Source organism: Pogoniulus pusillus, chromosome 2 (genome assembly GCF_015220805.1).
Source record: "Pogoniulus pusillus isolate bPogPus1 chromosome 2, bPogPus1.pri, whole genome shotgun sequence".
Classification (NCBI taxonomy): domain Eukaryota; kingdom Metazoa; phylum Chordata; class Aves; order Piciformes; family Lybiidae; genus Pogoniulus; species Pogoniulus pusillus.
Window position 1 is genome coordinate 29,417,506 of NC_087265.1, and position 20,032 is coordinate 29,437,537.

Sequence of the window (20,032 nt, forward strand, 5' to 3'; positions counted from 1 at the left end):
CAGGACTGACAGCACAGCTGGGAACGCTGAAGGAATGACCTTCTGAAGACCTCCACAAGAAATTATTGCTATCTATGCAAATAAATGTATATTGGTATGAACATCTCTCCTTTACTGGGAGCACTCCTACTGCAATATGAGTGACAGACTAGAACAAATACAATGTCATTACTGGAACGAGATGCTGTACTCTGCAACTAAATGCAGGGCTCCAGCCATCTGCTTCACACCTTCAATGTATCACTGCCTAATTTCAAGTTCAGGCTCTTCTCAGTGCACGTTCTACACAAAGGTCTCATTGGCTTATCCACTTCTCTATGCTATGGTCCCCTCCAGTAACCAGTAATCATGAAGCATCAAACATCTTAAAAGATGCTATGTGACTTGCATCTTTATACCAGAACAGTCAGCTATGAGAACGTGAGAAGATTTTTTTGCTACAGGTGAATTTTGAACCTCAGCAGTGCACATTTCATGGCAAAAAGCCATTTCCATAGTGCAATACAACGAGCACTCTGAAAATAAGGAGTCACAGCCTTGCAGTTCTGGGCAATTAGCTGAACAGGTATTAAATCTGATTCTCAAATTGATAATTAAAAATAGTTGAACTGTAAAATAGTGATGCAATAAGATCTACTTCTAAAAGATTTGCACACCACCCTGTAGTCCTGTGATAATACCTTGCTTCTAGACTAGCTAGCCAGAAGATAAGAAGGCTTTTTGTGAGGTTAATGTTTTTGTCTAAAGAGATTAAGCTGAGAACTAATTCTGGACATGTGTGTACCCAGAGGTGGGTAGAGGCACCAGAACAGGGTCAGAAATGCTGCTCTCCTCCAGACAGGATTCAAGGCTATTACATTTCCTTTGGAATTTCTTACTACAGGTGCAGCAGAAATTAACTGCTGTGTGCCACTAAGGCAGAAAGGCTGCTCAGCACCAGTTCCCTAGGTGCTGAGTCCCCCTGATGAGCAGAAGTCAGCAGTAAGAGTGCCCTCCTTTACCCAATTGCATGTCTCTCCAACAGCCTCTGCACTGGTATGGTTAACTTCCCAAGAAAGCGCTTGATGATGGGACGACTCTTGGCAAATTTGTCTTTAACCTCAATTTCCAGGACATCTGTTAGAAGTGCAACAAAAGAATATTTCTGGAAGGAAAGAACATATGTGACACCATATCAATACACCTATATCCAGCAAGTATGCAGGTAATTACTACTAGCATGCAGCAAGCTCTGAAAGCAACACCTGATGACAGCTGTTTCCATATTGCAGTGATGTCATCATCAGTCATTAAGCACTGTGGGGCTGTACATGGAACCAGCCTCTTGGAAAACCCTTGTCCTGTCACTGCTCTTTGAAATCAATTGCTCAGTAACAGGTTGCACCCCATAAAAGCAGTTTTGTGGGCTATGTCAGAAAGGAGAAAGAGATGGATTTCACCTTGAGGGTGGAACATGCTGCCCAATGAGCTGATTGAATTCCTATCCATCATGGTGTTCCAAAGAGGCAGCGATGTGTTGCTGAGAGACATGGTTGGGTCACTTCCAACCCCCAACATCCTGTGATGGTTTAGCATCAGCCTTGGTAGAGTTATAGAATGGTTGGATTTGATGATCTTGAAGATCTTTTCTAATTGAAACAATTCTATTCTATGAATCTATTCTATTCAAGTGCTTCCTTCAATTGGGACAGTAGCAAGCAAAAAGAGAAGGAATCCTTGCTATATTCTGTCAGGTTACAGCCACATCAATGCAGGAGGAAGAAGAACAGGGTCTTACTCTAGGCTGTGCTTGGTGAGCTTCCCTTCCAACACCATGCCTGGCATTTTTTGTATGTATGAGAGGGAGTCAAAAGGTCAAAGTGCAATTCAGTGTTTTTAGGAGCACTGCAACCAATGAAAGTAAATGTTCTGCAGATTTTTTTACCCTCAGGTTTACAAATTTTCTCAGCAAGCTCCAGCAGAGCCTTTTTTCTGTGCTTCAAGCCTTTAAATAACATGGTGCTAACTTTGAAAAGATTGGTTGATGCCTGGTAAGGTCATTCTTCCACCTTTCCCTTCTTCTCTTCAGTCTAGCACCACTTCATGCAATTTATGAATACTTTGTCGTTGATATCTGTGCTGCTCTGTCAAATCTGCCTGAAGACATCTAAAAGACTCAAAAATGGTTCAGGGCAAACACACGAGCCAGCACGCTGGCAGATGCACACACATGTACAGAGTGTGGTGACAAATTCCCTTAGGAAGCAAGCTTAGAAACCAGAGATTTTTTGTTTTCCTCTAGATTTGGGGATGTTTCAAATAAACAAGGAAAAAAGGATGGTGTAACCTAATCAGAAAAGATGAGATCACCTGATTATACTTCTTACTATCTGCCACCTTGAAAACTGCCTGAGCAAATCACATCCTGAGTACAATGCCTAATAGACATCTGGCTGGAGAGCTGAAGATTTACTAACTAAAGAACAACTCTTCAGTTCATCTGCAGAGACCAGCTAAACAGCTATTAAATTGGGTTAGAAATGAAAACAGCTCCTTATACTGGGCAACTGCTGGGCTGGGATCCTGTGATAAACTGAACTTAAAAATGTGTCACTTGCAGCTTACCATAAAATCACAAATTATTTTGCAGGAAGGAGTAAATGCAAACCAGGATCAATTCTGCACCAGAAGGACAGCATACATAATAGGATCATGAGCTGCTGTCAAATTGTGGCTACAGGGAAGAAGCAGCTGCTAAAGGAAGCCAATACAATGCCTGTGCCAGTGAATATTTATCACTTCTCCAATAAACTTCACAATGAAGGAGAACTGGAGAAAAAAATGGGGGGAAGTGAGAGTAGTTTTCTTTCCTTCTGCTGGATGGACAGAAAGCAAGATCAAGAATCTATTTAGAGCATGGAAGTCAGATTTTTTGTAAGATTTTATGACATCCACACATTTACACTTTTTCCCTCAACCAAGCACTCCAGAGCAGCGCTAAGGCTGGCCCTGCTCTGTTCTGCTTTTTCCTGCTTGTTTGGTTTGACTGTGATTTGTGAGAACGTTTTCTGAAGCCCACTCAATTTCCCTCTCTTCCCAAAGAACACATTAACACTCACCAAACACAGTGCAGACATCTGCTCATTACAAAATAAGCTCAGACCAAGGATGCTGCTTGCTGGGCCTGGGAGGGTTGTGGACTTCTGTCAGTATTTTCACCTTGTCTCCCACACAAACGTTTCTCTCCAAAGGCACAGCCTGACTCTTCTGCACTCAGACTTTGGTGAGACTAAGTTCCTTCTCTTAAGCCTTGTGCAGCTTACCTAATTTGGAAAGATGCCTTCTGTCAAACTGCTTTTTTTTGTTCCTCCTTGCTGAGTGCTGCTGTAACAACTCCCTGGACTTTCCTTTCTAAAGCAGGGAAAAGTGGGAAAATGACCATACCAGGCACAAAGAAATGCTTTCAATGGCTCCAAGTACAGGAAAAAGTTCTGCTGGAGCTCACCAAGTACAGGAAAAAGGTCTGCTGAAGGTCACTCAGAAACCTGTGACCTTTGGGGCAAAAATCTACACACAGTAGCTACACCAATCAGCCTCCATCCACGCTGCTTGATGGAACAAAAAGTTTGCAACCTGCTGTGCACAATAAGAGTATCATTTCCAAATGAGCAGCTATTGCAATCACTGAGCATAAATGCCTCCTCTTGGAAGAGTTTTCTCACAACATATAATCCATTTAAATTATTTTATTCTTGCAGTTTCAAGAAATCCATAGGGCTATTGAGTGAGTTCAACTCTCGTTAGTAGGGAAGAGAATGAAAACCTCACAGCAGCGCCGATGAAATACACAGATGACAGCTGCTTCTATCTCACAACAGGATTCCTAAAATTACTACAATTTTTGTGTCAGTTTAAATAAATAGCTGTAAAATAAACCCACAGCCTTCAGAGAGAAAGGACTAACACATAAAGAGAAAATACAAGGCTGGTTCATGGCATCAGCTGGCAGACAGCTCTCAGAAGTGATACGTTACCTCTCTGTGCCAAACAGGGTTAGTTGTGTTACTGATGATAGTAGACCTTCTTTCCTGGCCATGATGAGCAAAAGTAGGAAATGTGCTCTTTTTGCCTGGCTGAATGGACATCTTTAGGTAAGGATCTGGGTTGAAGAACATGCCTTTTTTAAGCCCAACTGCTCTAATATCTACAAAGAAAGAAGGAATGAAGAAAGGAATTAAGAGAATTAAAGCCAGTTCACAAAGCAACGCGTTCCTAAAATACTTCCCAGGATACCAATTCATCATAAACTACTAAGTAAAGCAGCTTGAAATTACCCAGATGTTGACCGGATCCAGTGAACAGAAGACAGTTAAAACAGGTAGTCAAGTCTTTTCCCATGAGAATATAGGGAGGATAGCTCTCAACATCCTCATTTACTTTCTGAGCCTCCAGTCACTTGTAAAACAAAAAGCATGAACTTGTAGCTCACCTGCCAACAGGCTTCTCAATGTGTAAGGTACTTACACTCAAACAGAAAACCTCACAAACAGACTTGCTTTGTTTCCAGGTAAGGGGAAGGAGCGAAGATAAAAAACTCTATGGGAGGTAATACGCTGAACTCACACTTTGTTGAAGCTGAGATTGTCATAAACAACTTCAAATACTCATTATTAAGGTTGCTTTGAACTGTGATGTGCACCTTCTCACGATTTAGAAGGTGAACTATCTCACATAAAAGGAAGCAAAGATTTCTGATAATGCTTCTTTCTTCCAAAATGCTCCCTAAAATGATTCTTACCTCAGTATTGCAGCCCTTGCAACCATAAATACTAATTTTCTCAACTGCATATTCTCACATCCAAGGACTGTAATTATAGCTTAAGATTCAACAAGAACAAAGAAAAGGTGTTTGGTAATCTAGTATAATGCAGTGTAACTGATGTTAGGTATTACTCTGTTTAGGTTTGCTGAAGCACAAGATTTGCGTCTTGCCTCTTTAGGCACCCTGACATGCTCTGCACGCAGGTTTCACGACTTTAGTGCAACAGGCACTTCCACACTTGAGTAAGCACTTTACAAATGCAGGCAAAATTCACTGCACTGAGATGAAACGTCATGCCTGTGGAGACAATAAAAACGCTTAAACCCAATGTTCAAAATTCAGTTACACAGTAGAAATACCACGAAAGAAAGGGTAACTGTCTTTAAAAGCAACAACTTCACACATGCAAATGATCAAAAGATGTCCTGGGAGATATATTACATCAATACACCTTCCATGATTCCTTTAGGAGGCTCTTCAGGGTGAGTCACAACCTTCTGTTAAAACACACCAGGGTTTTCAGAACTCACAAATTGTTTCTGATGTGCTACTCTACATAAACAGCTCTTTCCCAGATAACTGCTCAATGTTCATCTCAAAAAGCAGGTTTTTTTTCTCCTCCACCTCTACAGTCTCTAGATGTTTTCACTGTCAACTCCTCAAGGTTCATAAACGTGTTCTTTCTCTCTTTCCTCAAGCTGAATGTGTTTCAGTCTCACACAAGATTTCTCATGGAATAAAGTGTTAATCAAAACAAGTGAGGCTGGTACACCACACCCCTACAGCTGCTTTGCTGTAGTGACAGCAAAGCTCCAAGATTTTTTTCCCTTTCTAAACCATTATTTTCAGCCATTGTTTTTTTACTACTTCGATGTGATGGAACCAGTCTGCATTTTATTTAGAGGCTAAGTTTTCCACTTTTTAATCTGAGGTGAGCTGTCTCTTGTGCAAACTGCATATTTCTCCAAATTCTTTAATGCTGAGGTGCTACTAATGCATATCTTCCACTCCTGGAAATTCATGATTCTGGTTTGTTTTCAAACAGAAGTTGTAAAGACCTCACCTCTTTGAAGCCACTAGAGTGTGCTCATACAGAGGCTAATGAAGAAACACATCTTTGATGCTAGTCAAAAGAGTATTTTTAAAACTAGCATTTATAAAATAGAGTAGTATTGGAGTTTTACCTGACAGGGTAAAGCTGACTAACTTCCTCGAGTGCTGGGCTCCAGAAGCACCTTCATCCGTGCCTTCTACTCCCATCTGAAGAGAAGGAAAAAAAAGTAAATAAAATACAGAAGTTGTTGCCTGCTGTGTGCATGCTTCAGGATGATAGTGTAGTCGTATAGTAGTTTGCAGGGAAGAATCTGACCAGCTACTGACTGTTACTACAGGCAGACAGTATTTGCTTCTGGGACAGTATCTATGATTTATCTTATGCACTGCTAATTCACCAGGACTCGGAATCCTCCAAGTGGAATATGTATAGGCTGACAGACATGCAGACACTGTGAATCAAAGCAAAGTAGGTTGTATTTTCTTATAGGCTTCTCTTTTGTAAGAGAAAAGCCAGTGTTATGGCCTGGCAATAGAGCACTGGAGGCGGCCAGTGACAGCACACATAACTTCTGTCACTTTCCACAAATAGATAATTTACTGTGCAACAAAAAAACTAAAGCGATCAAAGAGAGACTAACAAAAGCCCTCAGTTATATGAGTGATAATTCCTTTTAAACAGAAAACCACATCAGATACCTAAATACAAATGTGGCATAAAAGATTAGCTTCACAGGTGTTCAGACTGGGTTTCTAATGAAATTCCCCATTAGGCAAAGCACCACTTTCAAATAAAAAAATTCTCATGTATTAATGTCTTATCAATGCCTGGTTCTTTCAACTAGCAGAAGCATTTGTCTTGCAACATAGAGAGGTGCATCCAGCTGAATAATCTGTCATGAACGGAGCTCTCAGGTCCAAAGGCTCTCCAAGTAGGCACTGCACTCACTCCAGGGCAGAAGAGGTGACAGCCCGATGAAAAAGCTCCAGCCAGACAAGGCTTTGAGGATTAAACACTTGTGATAGAACAGAAAGGCTTCTGGTGCATTGAACAATATAAACATAAGCTGCAGTAAAACTTATGCAGCTACATGTGCAGATGAAGTATGTGAAGTAGTTTTGAGCAGCTGAAGGGTTTGAAGTTACCAGTTTCGCAAATGATTCTGGAGCCACTGAACCTGCTTTGCATTAACTGTATGAAGCTTTCAAATATTTCCCTTGATGATCAGCAAGCACACTGGGATTTCAACACAATTACCAGATAGGTGGAATTTCTCCCACTGTAAAACTCAAGTACTTCATAGGTAACAAAGTGGTAGAGAATAAGCAATGGTGTTGATGCCTGATGTCCCCATGCGTCTCATGAAGAAACACTTCGTGCCAGCAAGCACTTGCCAACTCATGCTGCTGGCTTCATGAGCCTTAGCTCTCGGGGCAAGACACTTCTCACCAGAGTGCTCAAAACGATCCTTTTCCCACTCAGGGTGACATCACCGCACCAGTGATTTGCACATAACAAGCAGTGAGACTTGGTAGTGCAACGATGAGGGTATCAAAAGGAATGGGTTCATTCCAGCCAGGCAAGTGTCCTCTCATCTACAGACAGATTCCCAAGGGATGCTGCTGGGATGGTGACTCAGCCCAGGTAAGGCTAGAGAAATGCCATCTGTTCCAGCTTACTCTTTTGGGCTTATTCTAATATACATTGCCTTCTTATTAGCAATTTTACTCACCATCACCATGGCATTCCTTGTTCTGTACCTGTTCTACTGCTGGATCACTGACTGCTGGAATAATATTGTTTACACTGTAAATCACCCCATTTTATAGAAAACAGGATTTGTCCATGCTCCAGCTGTAACAAAATGGACTGTAACAGAGATTTCCAGCAAGTCCATGACTGGTTACAGAACCTTCTCCTGTTCCATTACATTCTGAACTGCAATTTCAGTTTCTCTGTGACAAATACAAAACTTGTGGGCACACATAGTTAGATCTTTGCACTACTCAGGCTATACCTTTGGGTGTAAGTCAGCGCTTCTGCAGGCTAGACCAGGCTCTGAGTTTACACCAGTTCAAATGAACACAGCAGAATGTCAGTTGCTTGTCCAAAGCACTTGGAAAAGTGCAAGATCAGAATAAAAGCCATTCAGCCTGGGCAACCTGTGCTCTACAAGATCTTCAACACTGCAGCTCTAAGGACATGATCCTGACAGATGTGATCTTGAATACTTGTCAGCCAGTATCAATGAGTCAAACACAGGGTGGAAGGGTGGAATTCTGTGTCAGTTGAAGAGCAAGTCTATCATATAAAGCTACTTTAGATCCAAAGCCCTTGGATACAAGTTTGGAAGGCTCTTCTTCCACTACTTATTTAAATAACTAAAACTACACCATCACAACTTTTATCATTTTCAAAGAACAAGTCTCATAATCGACGTATAGTAAGACAACAATCATTCTCAGGAGTCAGAGAATCACTGAATTCCAATGGTACAAACCCAAAAAGACTCTGCCAGAGCAGAGTTTTGTCCTGTTTCATTTTTGCACTAACAACTGCTATCTCAGCAATGCTTGTGGGTTTTATATTATCGACTAAGAAGAAACTGAGAACTTTGGTAAGGATTCATTTTAGGTTATATAACCAGTGTGAAAAATTTCTATTATGGTATTAACTGTAAGCCTCAGAGCTGAAAGCAAGCAAAACTAATTCTTGGCATGAAAGATCTCGGTTCAGCTCTGTGACGTTTTGCTGCTATTTTATCAGGAATAACACAAACTCAAGAAAAGCATTTCCCAACTTGGATGATTTTTATCAGGCAACATAACGGGGTTTTTTGGCAACAAATTACAGCCAACAGTAAAACTAGGAGCCTCATGTTGGTAAGTTTGTCAGAGAGTTAATATTACCATCTTATAAGAAAACAAGGAAGAAAGAGGCTGAACTTACCATCACAGCAGGGTTTTTCACAGTGATACACGGGGTAGTAGCTCGGAGAGCTCCACTAACGCCATGGTAGTATTTAAAACAGATTTTTATCTCAGCTGAAAAATAAAACAAAAACTCCCATTACAACCTTCGAGACTGACACCAGGCAAAGGAAAGGCAATGAAAAGGGAGGTGGAGTTCACTTCTGTCTCAAAGTTTGGACGCTAGCCCTGCAGCTATTCCAACATTCTGGTAGGAGCAGAGGTGCAGGTCTGGCTACCACGGCGAAGAGCTATCAAAATGCTCTGCAGCGTACTTGTGAGAGCCCAACGACTCTAAGGCCTCAAAACAACAGGGCTGATAGCCCCTAACTATTCTATTGTCTCAAACAGGGTCTGACATTACCTGGTCGGAATATACAGCCCTTTGACAGCCCTTCATAGCTCTGGAAGAGAGCCGCTGGCTCGGCAGATGGCTTAACGTTGGCAAGAGCTAATCTCTGTGGAAGAGGAATCCCCTCTAAAACCACTGCAACAGTGCCCCATTCAGAAGGCCGATGGCACCCCCTGTGTGCACCTCACCCATGCACACCTCTCTTTGGGACTTGGAGAGATCACCCTCCTGCCAAAGGGTATAAAAGGACCACAGCTTCCAGGGTCTGTATACCTGCCACCAAGAACTTGCACTACACCCATGAGACTTTGCAGGGACAAAGGATGGGGCCATCTTTCTTTCACTTCTCAACTCTCATGTGTGCTTTTTCTCTCTCTCTATTTCTTTTCTTCCCATTTTCCCTCTGCTCCAGTCTATGCTCCAGTTACTATGCTAGTTTGAGCCTCGCTAGAATGTTTTGGTGAGAAGAATTAGATCACAGGCTGTGAAAGGGAAACAGTGCTGATGGCCACTTCACTCACAGGCTTGCTGAGATGTATAAGAACGAGAACACAAAACAGATAACAGAGTTGCTCTCTCTCTTGGGGCTGCATGAACTTCTCTCTAACCTAACCTGCTGTCTGTGTGACTAATCCATCTGCTTCCTAACCCCCTGTCCGACCTGCTGAACTACCTTGATCGTAAGGCAAAGTCTAGGATAAGGTAGAGCGGTGGGGAGTAGGTGGAAGGGCAGTTGGGAGCCCCTCCTGGGGACTCAGGTTTCTGGGAGGGCTGTTGTGTTTCTGTATTACTTTTTAACTTGTACATTTCTGTATATATTGTAAATATCTGCTTGTATATTGTGCTAAGCTGTAAATATAAAGCTTCATTCGACTTTCCAGAGCTGCTGAGTCTAGTCTGGGTGATTTTTTTATGGGGGGGGGTGGGGGGTGCAGGTAACACCCAAACCACCACAGTTACCAAAAGTTTTTTCACTGGGTCTACCAAACCCAGCTCCTTGGTCATTTGGCCTCTCTTCACTTTTATTTACTCCAGGGGAGTTTTTGAATCTCAGCACGACCTCCCCAGCTGCCCAGGGTTGGCATGGGATACCTGGTTGTGACAGTACTCCTGAAAGCTCTTTTGATACGAGTAAGATCCACCATTCAGTTATCTGTCTCCAGAAATACCCCAGCAGGAAATTAAGAGTAGAGCAGCTGGTTATCTCCTCTTTATGCAGAGTCCTTCTGTTACTTAACAGACAAATGCAGTAGTTTACCTAATTCTGCAGATTTGTGTTTCTGCTTCTATTTCAATATGATCAGCTACAAAAAAAAAAGGCTCATTGAGACGTTTGCTACTCAGGATGATTCTGGTCAGCCCTGGAAGAAGTTGCATGACACATCTGAAGGAAGCTTGGAACACTTCATATTGGAACACAGGGAAGGTAAATGTTACACCAATTTTCTGGTCCCACTGATTTGAGTTTTGTTTGCTAAGCTGCATTTACTGCAAGCAGAAGAGTATGGAATTGAACCAAAGGCTGACTTCCATTGTCCTTCCTCTGCATTCTTGCAACCCAGCAGAACAGTTAGAATTATGGCTGCACTTGATCCTCTGGGACTTTGTCTGTGGAGAACAATGTCCTTGCTTTCCTTGGCTGGGCTAACTCACCTGTGCAAGGTTGATGAGGGTTTAACTAATGCTACAGGAATAGCCTCAGACAGGTAGAAACTGCAGCAACCAGATCAGACAGACCAGAAGATATCTATAGTATCTATGATTGGCCTTGGTAGGTCAGTTCCTGACTTAGCTTAACAGTATTTTGCTACCCTTGTAGAATCATAGAATCAGTTAGGGTTGGAAGGGATCACAAGGATCAGGTAGTTCTAACCCCCCTGCCATGGACAGGGACACCCTACCCTAGAGCAGACTGCCTACAGCCTCATCCAGCCTGGCCTTAAACATCTCCAGGCATGGGGCCTCAACTGCCTCCCTGGGCAACCCATTCCAGGCTCTCACCACTCTCATGCTGAACAACTTCTTCCTCACATCCAGTCTGAACCTACCCATCTCCAGCTTTGCTCCATTCCCCCTAGTCCTGCCACTCCCCAGCTTTCCTGTAGGCCCCCTTCAGATACTGAAAGGCCACAAGAAAGTTACCTCAGAGCCTCCTCTTCTCCAGACTGAACAGCAACAACACTTTCAGTCTGTCCTCATAGGAGAGGTGCTCCAGCCCTCTATCATCCCAGTGTCCCTTCTCTGGACACGCTCCAGCATGTCCACATCCTTCTTGTAATGGGGGGCTCCAGAACTGGATGCAGTACTCCAGGTGGGATCTCAGCAGAGTGGAGTAGAGGGGGAGAATCACCTCCCTCATCCTGCTGGCCACACTTCTCCTGATGCAGCCCAAGCGCTGGTTGGCCCTCCAGGCTGCAAGTGCACACTGCTGGCTCATGTTGAGCTTCTTGTCCACCAGCACCCCCAAGTCCCTCTCCTCAGGGTTGCTCTCCAGCCAGTCACTGCCCAGCCTAGATTTGTTCCTGGGATTGCCTCGACAAAACTACAATGTTGGAGATAAGGTTTTGAGACACATAGGGCATGATTCACTGAGGGCTGTAATAAAATATCAACCTTTTCCTCCTCAGGAGGATCAGAAATCTATCCTGCAAGCCTGCTCAGCCAAAAAGCATTGCTTGTTTATGTATGTTTAAAACTTGCTGCAGTTATAGCTCAATATTTATTTACTATCTTCCTCCCAGAACAAAGAAGAGGCACCTCAGAACTACCCTTCAAAGGATAGTGCCTGGCTGACAGTGCCTCCAGGGACTTCTGAGGTGGAGGAGCTGCTGATCCCACTTCCTCCTCCTCACAGCTGAATTCACACACGCAGTCAAAACATGCTCTATTTACCACAGACTTCAGGGGCAAAATTCGAAATGCAGACAGGATTTCTAATCATCTACAAAACTTTATCAGACCTAAAAATTACAAGTCAGGATCTGCATGTTCTTCCTAAAGAGAGAAACTATCAGCCTACCAACAGTGCTTATATCCAAATGGAGAGAGTTGGAATTTCAGCACTTGTGAAAGCTGGCAGGATGTACAGCAAGTGCTGAACTCTCCACACTGTAAAATGCACATATTAGGTAATGAGGACTCGGGTTTTGAGCGTCTCTTAATGGCAGTGTGAACGTATTATGACCACCTGAGAGTATGGTAAGACTATTCCACCAAGACTTCTGCTTTCTGGCTACAATGCTCAGCCTCACTGCAATTCAAATTTCATTCCATGGAGTTTCTGGAGCTGCTGTTTATTCAGTCTGTTGTCACTGACTATCTCCTCTCGATTCGCCCCTTCTGAAAAGAATCTGCCAGCTGGAAGGTTATCACCTGCTGCTTCCATCACCAGACACTCCCTAACGTGATGGGGCACTGCAGACCGTTACACATTCTAACTACCCAGATAAGCACATGTCCCAAAAGGATGAAATGCAAGGCTAGAAGCTTTGTACCCTCAGATTTCTTCCCCTCCATGACCTCTATCAGTATGCAGCACTTTTCAATACCTGTATGTGGCTGGTGACAGCAGAAAAGTGTCTGAGACAAAAACCAGGTCTGATGGTCCCTTTCATAAAAACTAAATTAAAGAAAACCCAAACCTCTGGCGCCAACTGATAGAATTAGATAAGCAGAGCATTTTAACCCACATTGTGGGGAGTTTCTCCCACTTCCCAGGAGCAGCAGAAGCACTGATCTAGTTTGAGCTTTATACTCAGAATGGCAGACCTGCTGTGAGCATTGCGTTGAGGGCATTAACACAAAAGAAGCTGTGCTTGAAATTCATCATGAAATTGAAGACTGAGCTGCCCATCACATGCATGCTGATGTGCCAAAGGAAGCAGGAGTTTGCCCAGACTATCTTGTACACAGCAAGAACACATTCCTTTCACAGGATCAGACACACCCAAGCCATTTTATTCAAGGCTAATAATGCCAGAAATTGCAGTTAATGCCAGCAGAAGGAATCTCAGAGGAAGCCTGTCAGTCAAAAGAGCTGAGGATCCAGCTTTTTGACAATCTTTGTACTACGTTATTGGATAAAACGTTTATAGGAACAGTTTTCTTGATTAGTGGACTCCTGAGCTCCAGATAGAGATTGAGAATAGGGATCTAACACTGCTCCCAACAGAACACAGCTCAGTTTACTACCTGTAAGTAAGGCCCTACAGACACCTGCAGAAGTAAGTTCAATTATCTGCACACAGGACTTCAGTATACAGAGAGCTGGGTTCAGTGCTAGATCAACACACAGGCCTCTTCTGAACTGCTCCACAGAGTCACACATGTCACCTCCAGGATCTTCCCTGTTTCTTTCATTTCTCCTGCCACCTTGTTTTCATGTGTTTCCTTTAGGAAAAAAAAAAAAACTACACTTCTCTCTCTCCTTTCCTATTTCTGCTCCCCTCAGCAAATGAATTAGCTTGCTCTGCATGTGATCTGTAGTGGAAAAGCCAACAGCAGTAAATCCAGCAAGGGAAAGACATCCTGTACCTGACCACAGAACTGTTTGCTGTCTCATTAAGGAAAAATAGGACATATCAGATCAAAAAGTGTTTTCATTTCAGGGGGTGAGGAAGAGAGACAACTGTACTTAGCTCTGTATTCTTGATATCATATATGTCCCACTGTCACTGACATTCCTGCAGTCATCATACAGACACCAAGACAGTTCTTTGCCATTTAAAAATGAGACAGAAATGAAATTGAGGTATCTATGATTCTTGAGAAGTCCTCACACAGTCGTATAAAAAGTGATATATATGAACACTATGTAAAACTATAATGCCCTTTAAAAGCCAAGAGCTGGTATAATTTTATTACCAGTTTTACAGCTCAGATCCATTACATAAAAATGCTGAAATTAAGCAAGGTTTCTGGGATTCATACATGGACATTTGAATTTCAAAAGAACCCCTGCATGAAATTACAGCATTGTACTTCCCTCTGTGGACCATGCACTCCTGCCTCTCCAAGAACAAAGAGATCAGCTTGCACCAAGTAACATCTTGCATTTAAAACATCACTAATTCCCCAAAGTCCCCCTACTTCAACTACCTTTTTACTGCCTTTAACATTGTCCATCAAAAACTTGCTTTAGGGTAGAAAGATCCTCAGAATACATGAACTTGGAATACAAAAACACATGGACATAACTCTAGAAGAATGTATTCTTTCCAGGAGACTGGTAACTCAGGAAAAGAAACGTGTTTGCTTTAAAAATAGGGTTACAAAGATGCTGAGGAGCCTGCAGTACCTCTGTGAGGAGGAAAGGCTGACAGCTATGGGGATGTTTAGCTCAGAGAAGAACAGCCTGAGAAGGGATCTTCTCAATACTCAGCAAGAGTTAAAGTGCTGGGAACAGACTTTGGTCAATGGTGCCCAGTAACAGGACAAGAGGCAATAGGTACAAATTAGAACCCAGGAGGTTTCATCTGAACATACAGAGAAACATCTTCATTGTAAGGGTGCTGGAGTCCTGGAGAAGGCTGCACAGAGAAGTTGTGGAGTCTCCTTCTCTGGAGAGATTCCACACCTGCCTTCAAGTTTCCCAGGATCACAGTGTGCTGTGTGGTCCTGCATTAGCAGGAGGTTGGACTGGATGATCTCCAAAGGTCCTTTCCAACCCCTATCATACTGTTTGATTATGTGTGAATTAAACACTTACATCAGAGGTGGAATCCCACCAGACTCCACTAAGAAGGGATGGGCAGAGACACCTCAAAAGGACAAGTCAAACCCTAGCTGGGTTGTAAGAGGCTGGGGAGGCAAAGAGTGCTCCTGGTTAACCATATGGGAAATGCATAGCAGCTAATTCTTTTTGCACACTGAAGCTAGATACTAGAAGTTACTAGGGCTGAATCCACACCTCTCTGCAGAGATAAACATAGATTTGTAGGAAGGGACTTCAAGAATCATCTAGTCCAAGATTTCAGGGTAAGAATATAGCACAAATGAGATAGTCCAACACTGTCAAGCTGGGCCTTGAAACTGTCTAATGTGGGGAAATCCACCACATTCCTTGGGAGTCTATTCCAATGTCTAATAGATCAAATGGTGAACAAAAATTTTCTGACATCCAGTCCGAATGTCCCCAGTAACAGCTTGTCCCCATCACCCCCTGCCTTTACCATGGCACTCTTTGTAAAAAGGGAGTCCCCCTCCCTTCATGTAATTGTGCATGGTTATGAGGTCTGCCCTAAGTCTTCTCTTCTCAAGGCTGAACAAACACAGTTCTCTCAGCCTTCCTTCAAACGACAGGTCTTCCAGTCCTCTGATCATTCTTGCAGCCCTTCTCTGGACTCTTTCCAGCCTGCATGCATCCTTCCTGTGCAGTGGAGACCAAAACTCTACACAGTACTCAAGGTGCAGCCTGACCAGTGCTAGTAGAGTGGGAGAATGACATCTTTATCGCTGCCTGCAATACCCTTACTGAAGAAACTCAGCATCCTGTTGGCACACTCTTCATTCATGTCACGCCTTTTGTCCACCAAGGCCTCCACATCCCTCTGCACAGTGCTGCTCTCAAGCCAGGTGGCTCTCAACCTGAGCTGCATTCTTGGAACATGTGCTCTCCAACGCTCAGTGAGGAAATTGCTGACATTGCATGTTCTCATCCTTTTCAGATTAATTTATGTTGTGCAAAACGTGATTAAGGAAATGTAGCCACCAGAACAAATTCAATCAGTTGTAGGAATGCTTTACAAAGCTACAAAGGGAAATGCAGTTCAGGGAAGAGGCGCTGCATTAAACCCCAATTTTTTCTACCTGAACCCAAACACCACATGGGCAACCACAAAAATTTAGAAGCACTCTGCACATGCTGCCAGTTGACTTTCTTCTCCTTAGCTTGATAGTTCAGTCGTCAGAAGCTTTTTGTTTGGACATTTAGCACTGTTTTCTGCAGCATTTTAACCATGTACCTTTCCATTTAGTTTCTACTGGGAAGAGCACAGATTAGCAAAAAGCAGCAGAACCCAACTGTTAAAGCCTGCTGCCTCCAGGTATTTGTCAGCTCTCATCAGTTACATGACAGAACTTATTTTACAGAAGGAATTGCTAAAACCAGAACACTAGAAAGTGACTTAAGCTGACTTACAGAAAGGTTTTAGATAAACTAACATCAAAAACATTACATGTGTGGTCTTTCCTCAGCTAACCTGCTTCAGGAAAAAGGACTTAGACAAATGGTTGCTGAGTCTACTGCCAGTCCCACTTGCTTTGCTGTCAAGTGGAGGTTCTGATTTACAGCCATGAGCATGGCCTATTATACTCCAGTTTGGCAAGACACAAAACACTAACCTTCAAACCAAAGACTGGGGTATTCTTTGCTTAAGGAAGTCAACAAGGCTTGCCACAAATGTAAAAAAGCACAAGATCTGATCTTGCTTCAGTTATTTGTGCTACTCAAAAATAGCTGTTAAGACATGACAGCTATAAATAGCAGAGCAACAGAAGTGTTTCTAATGCAGAGAGTGCGTTTATAAATAGGGTAGGGACAATAACCACCAGTCCCCTGACAGACCACTGGAAAGGCACTGGTTGAATAGCCCTACAGAGACACATATTCCAGGCTCAGAAAATTCCATGTGAGAAAACCATGACCTTTACTGAATTTAAATGGCCAAGAAAATATAAAACCTGGGTAGAAGTAATGAACTATGTTATTGCATAATTAACAATGACCGCTTCAGACAAAACCAAAACGCACTGAACTCTGCTCAGATCTCTAGTAACAACAACTCTTTGCTACAGCAGCCCTTAAATGCTAAAAGCACATCAATTATTGAGATTTTTTTCATTCAATTATCTCTTAGTTTTATTAACAAAAAGGAAGCTGGGAGTTCATTCCACTAGTATGGCATTTTCAGTCATAGAATCATAGAATCAACCAGATTGGAAGAGACCTCCAAGATCATCCAGTCCAACCTAGCACCCAGCCCTAGCCAGTCAACTAGACCATGGCACTAAGTGCCTCATCCAGGCTTTTCTTGAAGACCCCCAGGGACGGTGCCTCCACCACCTCCCTGGGCAGCCCATTCCAATGGCAAATCACTCCCTCTGTGAAGAACTTCCTCATAACATCCAGCCTATACCTACCCTGGCACAACTTGAGACTGTGTCCCCTTGTTCTGTTGCTGGTTGCCTGGGAGAAGAGGCCACCCCCCACCTGGCTACAATGTCCCTTCAGGTAGTTGTAGACAGTAATAAGATCACCCCTGAGCCTCCTCTTCTCCAGGCTAAACAACCCCAGCTCCCTCAGCCTCTCCTCATAGGATTTGTGCTCCAGGCCCCTCACCAGCTTTGTTGCCCTTCTCTGGACATGTTCCAGCACCTCAACATCTTTCTTGAATTGAGGGGCCCAGAACTGGACACAGTACTCAAGGTGTGGCCTGACCAGTGCCGAGTACAGGGGAAGAATAACCTCCCTTGTCCTACTGGCCACACTGTTCCTGATGCAGGCCAGGATGCCACTGGCTCTCTTGGCCCAATACACCGTTGGTTTTTTTCAAAGTTATAGTTTCACAGAATCGTAGAACAGTTTGAGCTGGAAGAGTCCTTAAAGATCATCTAGTTTAAGTCCCTGTCATGAGCAAGGACAACCTGAACTAGACCAGGTTGCTTAAAACCACATCCAACCCGGCTTTCAACACCTCCAGGCTTGGAGCCTCCACTGGTTAACCTGTTCCAGTGCATCACCACTCTCACGGGGAAGAATTTCTTCCTAATGTCTCATTCAGCTTCTTCCAGTGTGAATCCTTTTCATGGAAATGGGCACTGAATAGAGAGAATTCCACACAAAACCTCCTTTGTAACAAGTCACCAGCATAATGCAAACACACAGATTATCACCTCATGAGAATGCATCTCACAGTCCTGCCACAAACCCAAGCTTTAAAGCAGAGAGAACAGTATCTGTGCAGTTGCTGCATCTAGGTACTGCAGTGTGGAACCAGAAGTAATTTAACCACAAACATCCCAAGGGTGACTTGGGAATGAGTGATGTGACAAGACTGGCAGTCTAGATGAATCCCCACAGCTGCCACTGTGCATTACTGCTCAAGACATAAAGCCACAGCATTGGTAAGGAGAGGTATGGAAATCAGTGTATCTCCATGCTGCTCACAGCAATGGCTGTGACACTGATTGTTACAAACATCAACAAGGACTTTACACTACAGGTAAAGTAGGTGAAGATGCTTTTTGTACATACTGCAATTAATACACATGAGGCTGTATATTACAAATCCAAGTCCCATACAGTCTCAAAAGGAGGCTCTTGGCCTAGACCTGTACTGATAAATCAGGCAGGGCCACATCAGAATCTCAAATGCAAACACAGGACCATTCATACTGCTGAACAGTGACCACATATCCCTGATATAGGGGAAAGGCTGGGTGCATGGGCACAAGTCACGCTGTGGCACTTCTACCTAGCAGCAGGAAGTGGCCCCTGGCCTGTTTTACCTACTAGAATTTGTACAGCTGTAAGCTTCTGGGCACTGGGCATATCAAAGTGCACAAACATCAGTCACCTGCGGCATGACAGTGACTGTACTCTACAGGACTTTCCTCCCATGACCCCCTCCAACATGACCTGCCATTCCCTATACTGCAGAAAGCTGACTGAGCATCTGCACTTTAGAAACATGCAGCAGCTTTTATTGAGCAGGATGTGTTACAGCCACCTCTACTAGGTCAGTAGGAAACTGCATCTCATGGATATTGATGCTCAAATTCACCTTCTTTAAATTGACTGAGTTCCCTTTCATGATTATGTGGCACTTCTCCTCCTTCCCTTGGGAAAAGAGAGAGGAATACCTGTCTCTGTATTGGTTGTCACTCAGGTCCTCAGGTGACAACATAAGGACACCAGCTGTTGTGATGGTGAGCAGGACTATGCTTTGCCTCTATTTCCTTTCTCCTTTGCATATCTTTCCCTCAGCTGCTCCCCTCAAGAGGCTACTTGTCCTTCTGGAATACATTAAGTTAAGCTCTCATTATTTCACTATTAATTCTTTTCATTCTCCTTCTTGGGTAGAGTCTACAGAAATGTTTGTGTTGATTTTTGTCTACAGCAAGTTGATAGTGGGTTTTTTTTTTATGATCTTCGTTTTGCTACTCTGGATGCTCTGGGGTGAACTAATGTCTAGTTTTAGTATGATGGCAAGGCTCTCCTTTTCTATTTTTTCCTGCAGGTTGCTTGATTTGAACAGAGCAGATGGCAAACTACAGCTTTACATGCTACTTCCTTGGGAAATAGGAAACGCTGAATCCATAGGGAAGATTTTAAGAGGAATAAATGGAATGACTGGAAAATTGAGTTACAAGACTGCGAATGCACAGTAATGAGAAACTCAGAAGAGTGTTTATCCAAAGCCTGCCTTGAAACATCAGCTTAAATTCCGCAGACCTCAGTGATACTATTACTAAGTTTATAATCATGCTCATGGAAAATCGGCTTCCCAAGTTAGGGCTTAAGACACTTCTCTTAAAAGACACAAATCTGAAGATTGCAAAAGGAATCCAAGGGCCAAACCAGTTGACTTCCACTGATTAACACTACTTAATCGAGAAATATTCCTTCCCTGCTTGCACAGGGCTTCTTAGTGATGACCTCATCCTCTATACTTCACCCTCCAAAGATCTGAGATGACTTGTGACAAGACACGTGACCTTCATAAGCTCTGACACTGCTAGGAAAAAACCTATGAAGTCTTTGGGACAGGGTGCAAGCTGATGGATCTCAAGTCATCATTCAACATTAGCAACTTCTAGCAAAAAATACAACTTCAGGCCAGTCTGAACTGCCCATT

The 20,032-nt window shown here is 43.2% G+C and overlaps 1 protein-coding gene across 5 annotated transcripts in view; it reads right to left on the minus strand.

Moving 5' to 3' along the window:
- The window catches only part of HECW2 (HECT, C2 and WW domain containing E3 ubiquitin protein ligase 2), a 199,592-nt gene that overhangs the window by 47,795 nt on the left and 131,765 nt on the right, over positions 1–20,032 (minus strand). For all 5 annotated transcript variants that reach the window (XM_064158857.1, XM_064158867.1, XM_064158856.1 and 2 more), the window contains 4 exons: positions 8,805–8,899; positions 5,986–6,061; positions 4,014–4,183; positions 1,002–1,144 (listed from right to left, as the gene is read on the minus strand). In XM_064158857.1, coding sequence (XP_064014927.1) covers positions 1,002–1,144; positions 4,014–4,183; positions 5,986–6,061; positions 8,805–8,899 — 484 coding nt within the window. The remainder of the gene's footprint in view (positions 1–1,001; positions 1,145–4,013; positions 4,184–5,985; positions 6,062–8,804; positions 8,900–20,032) is intronic.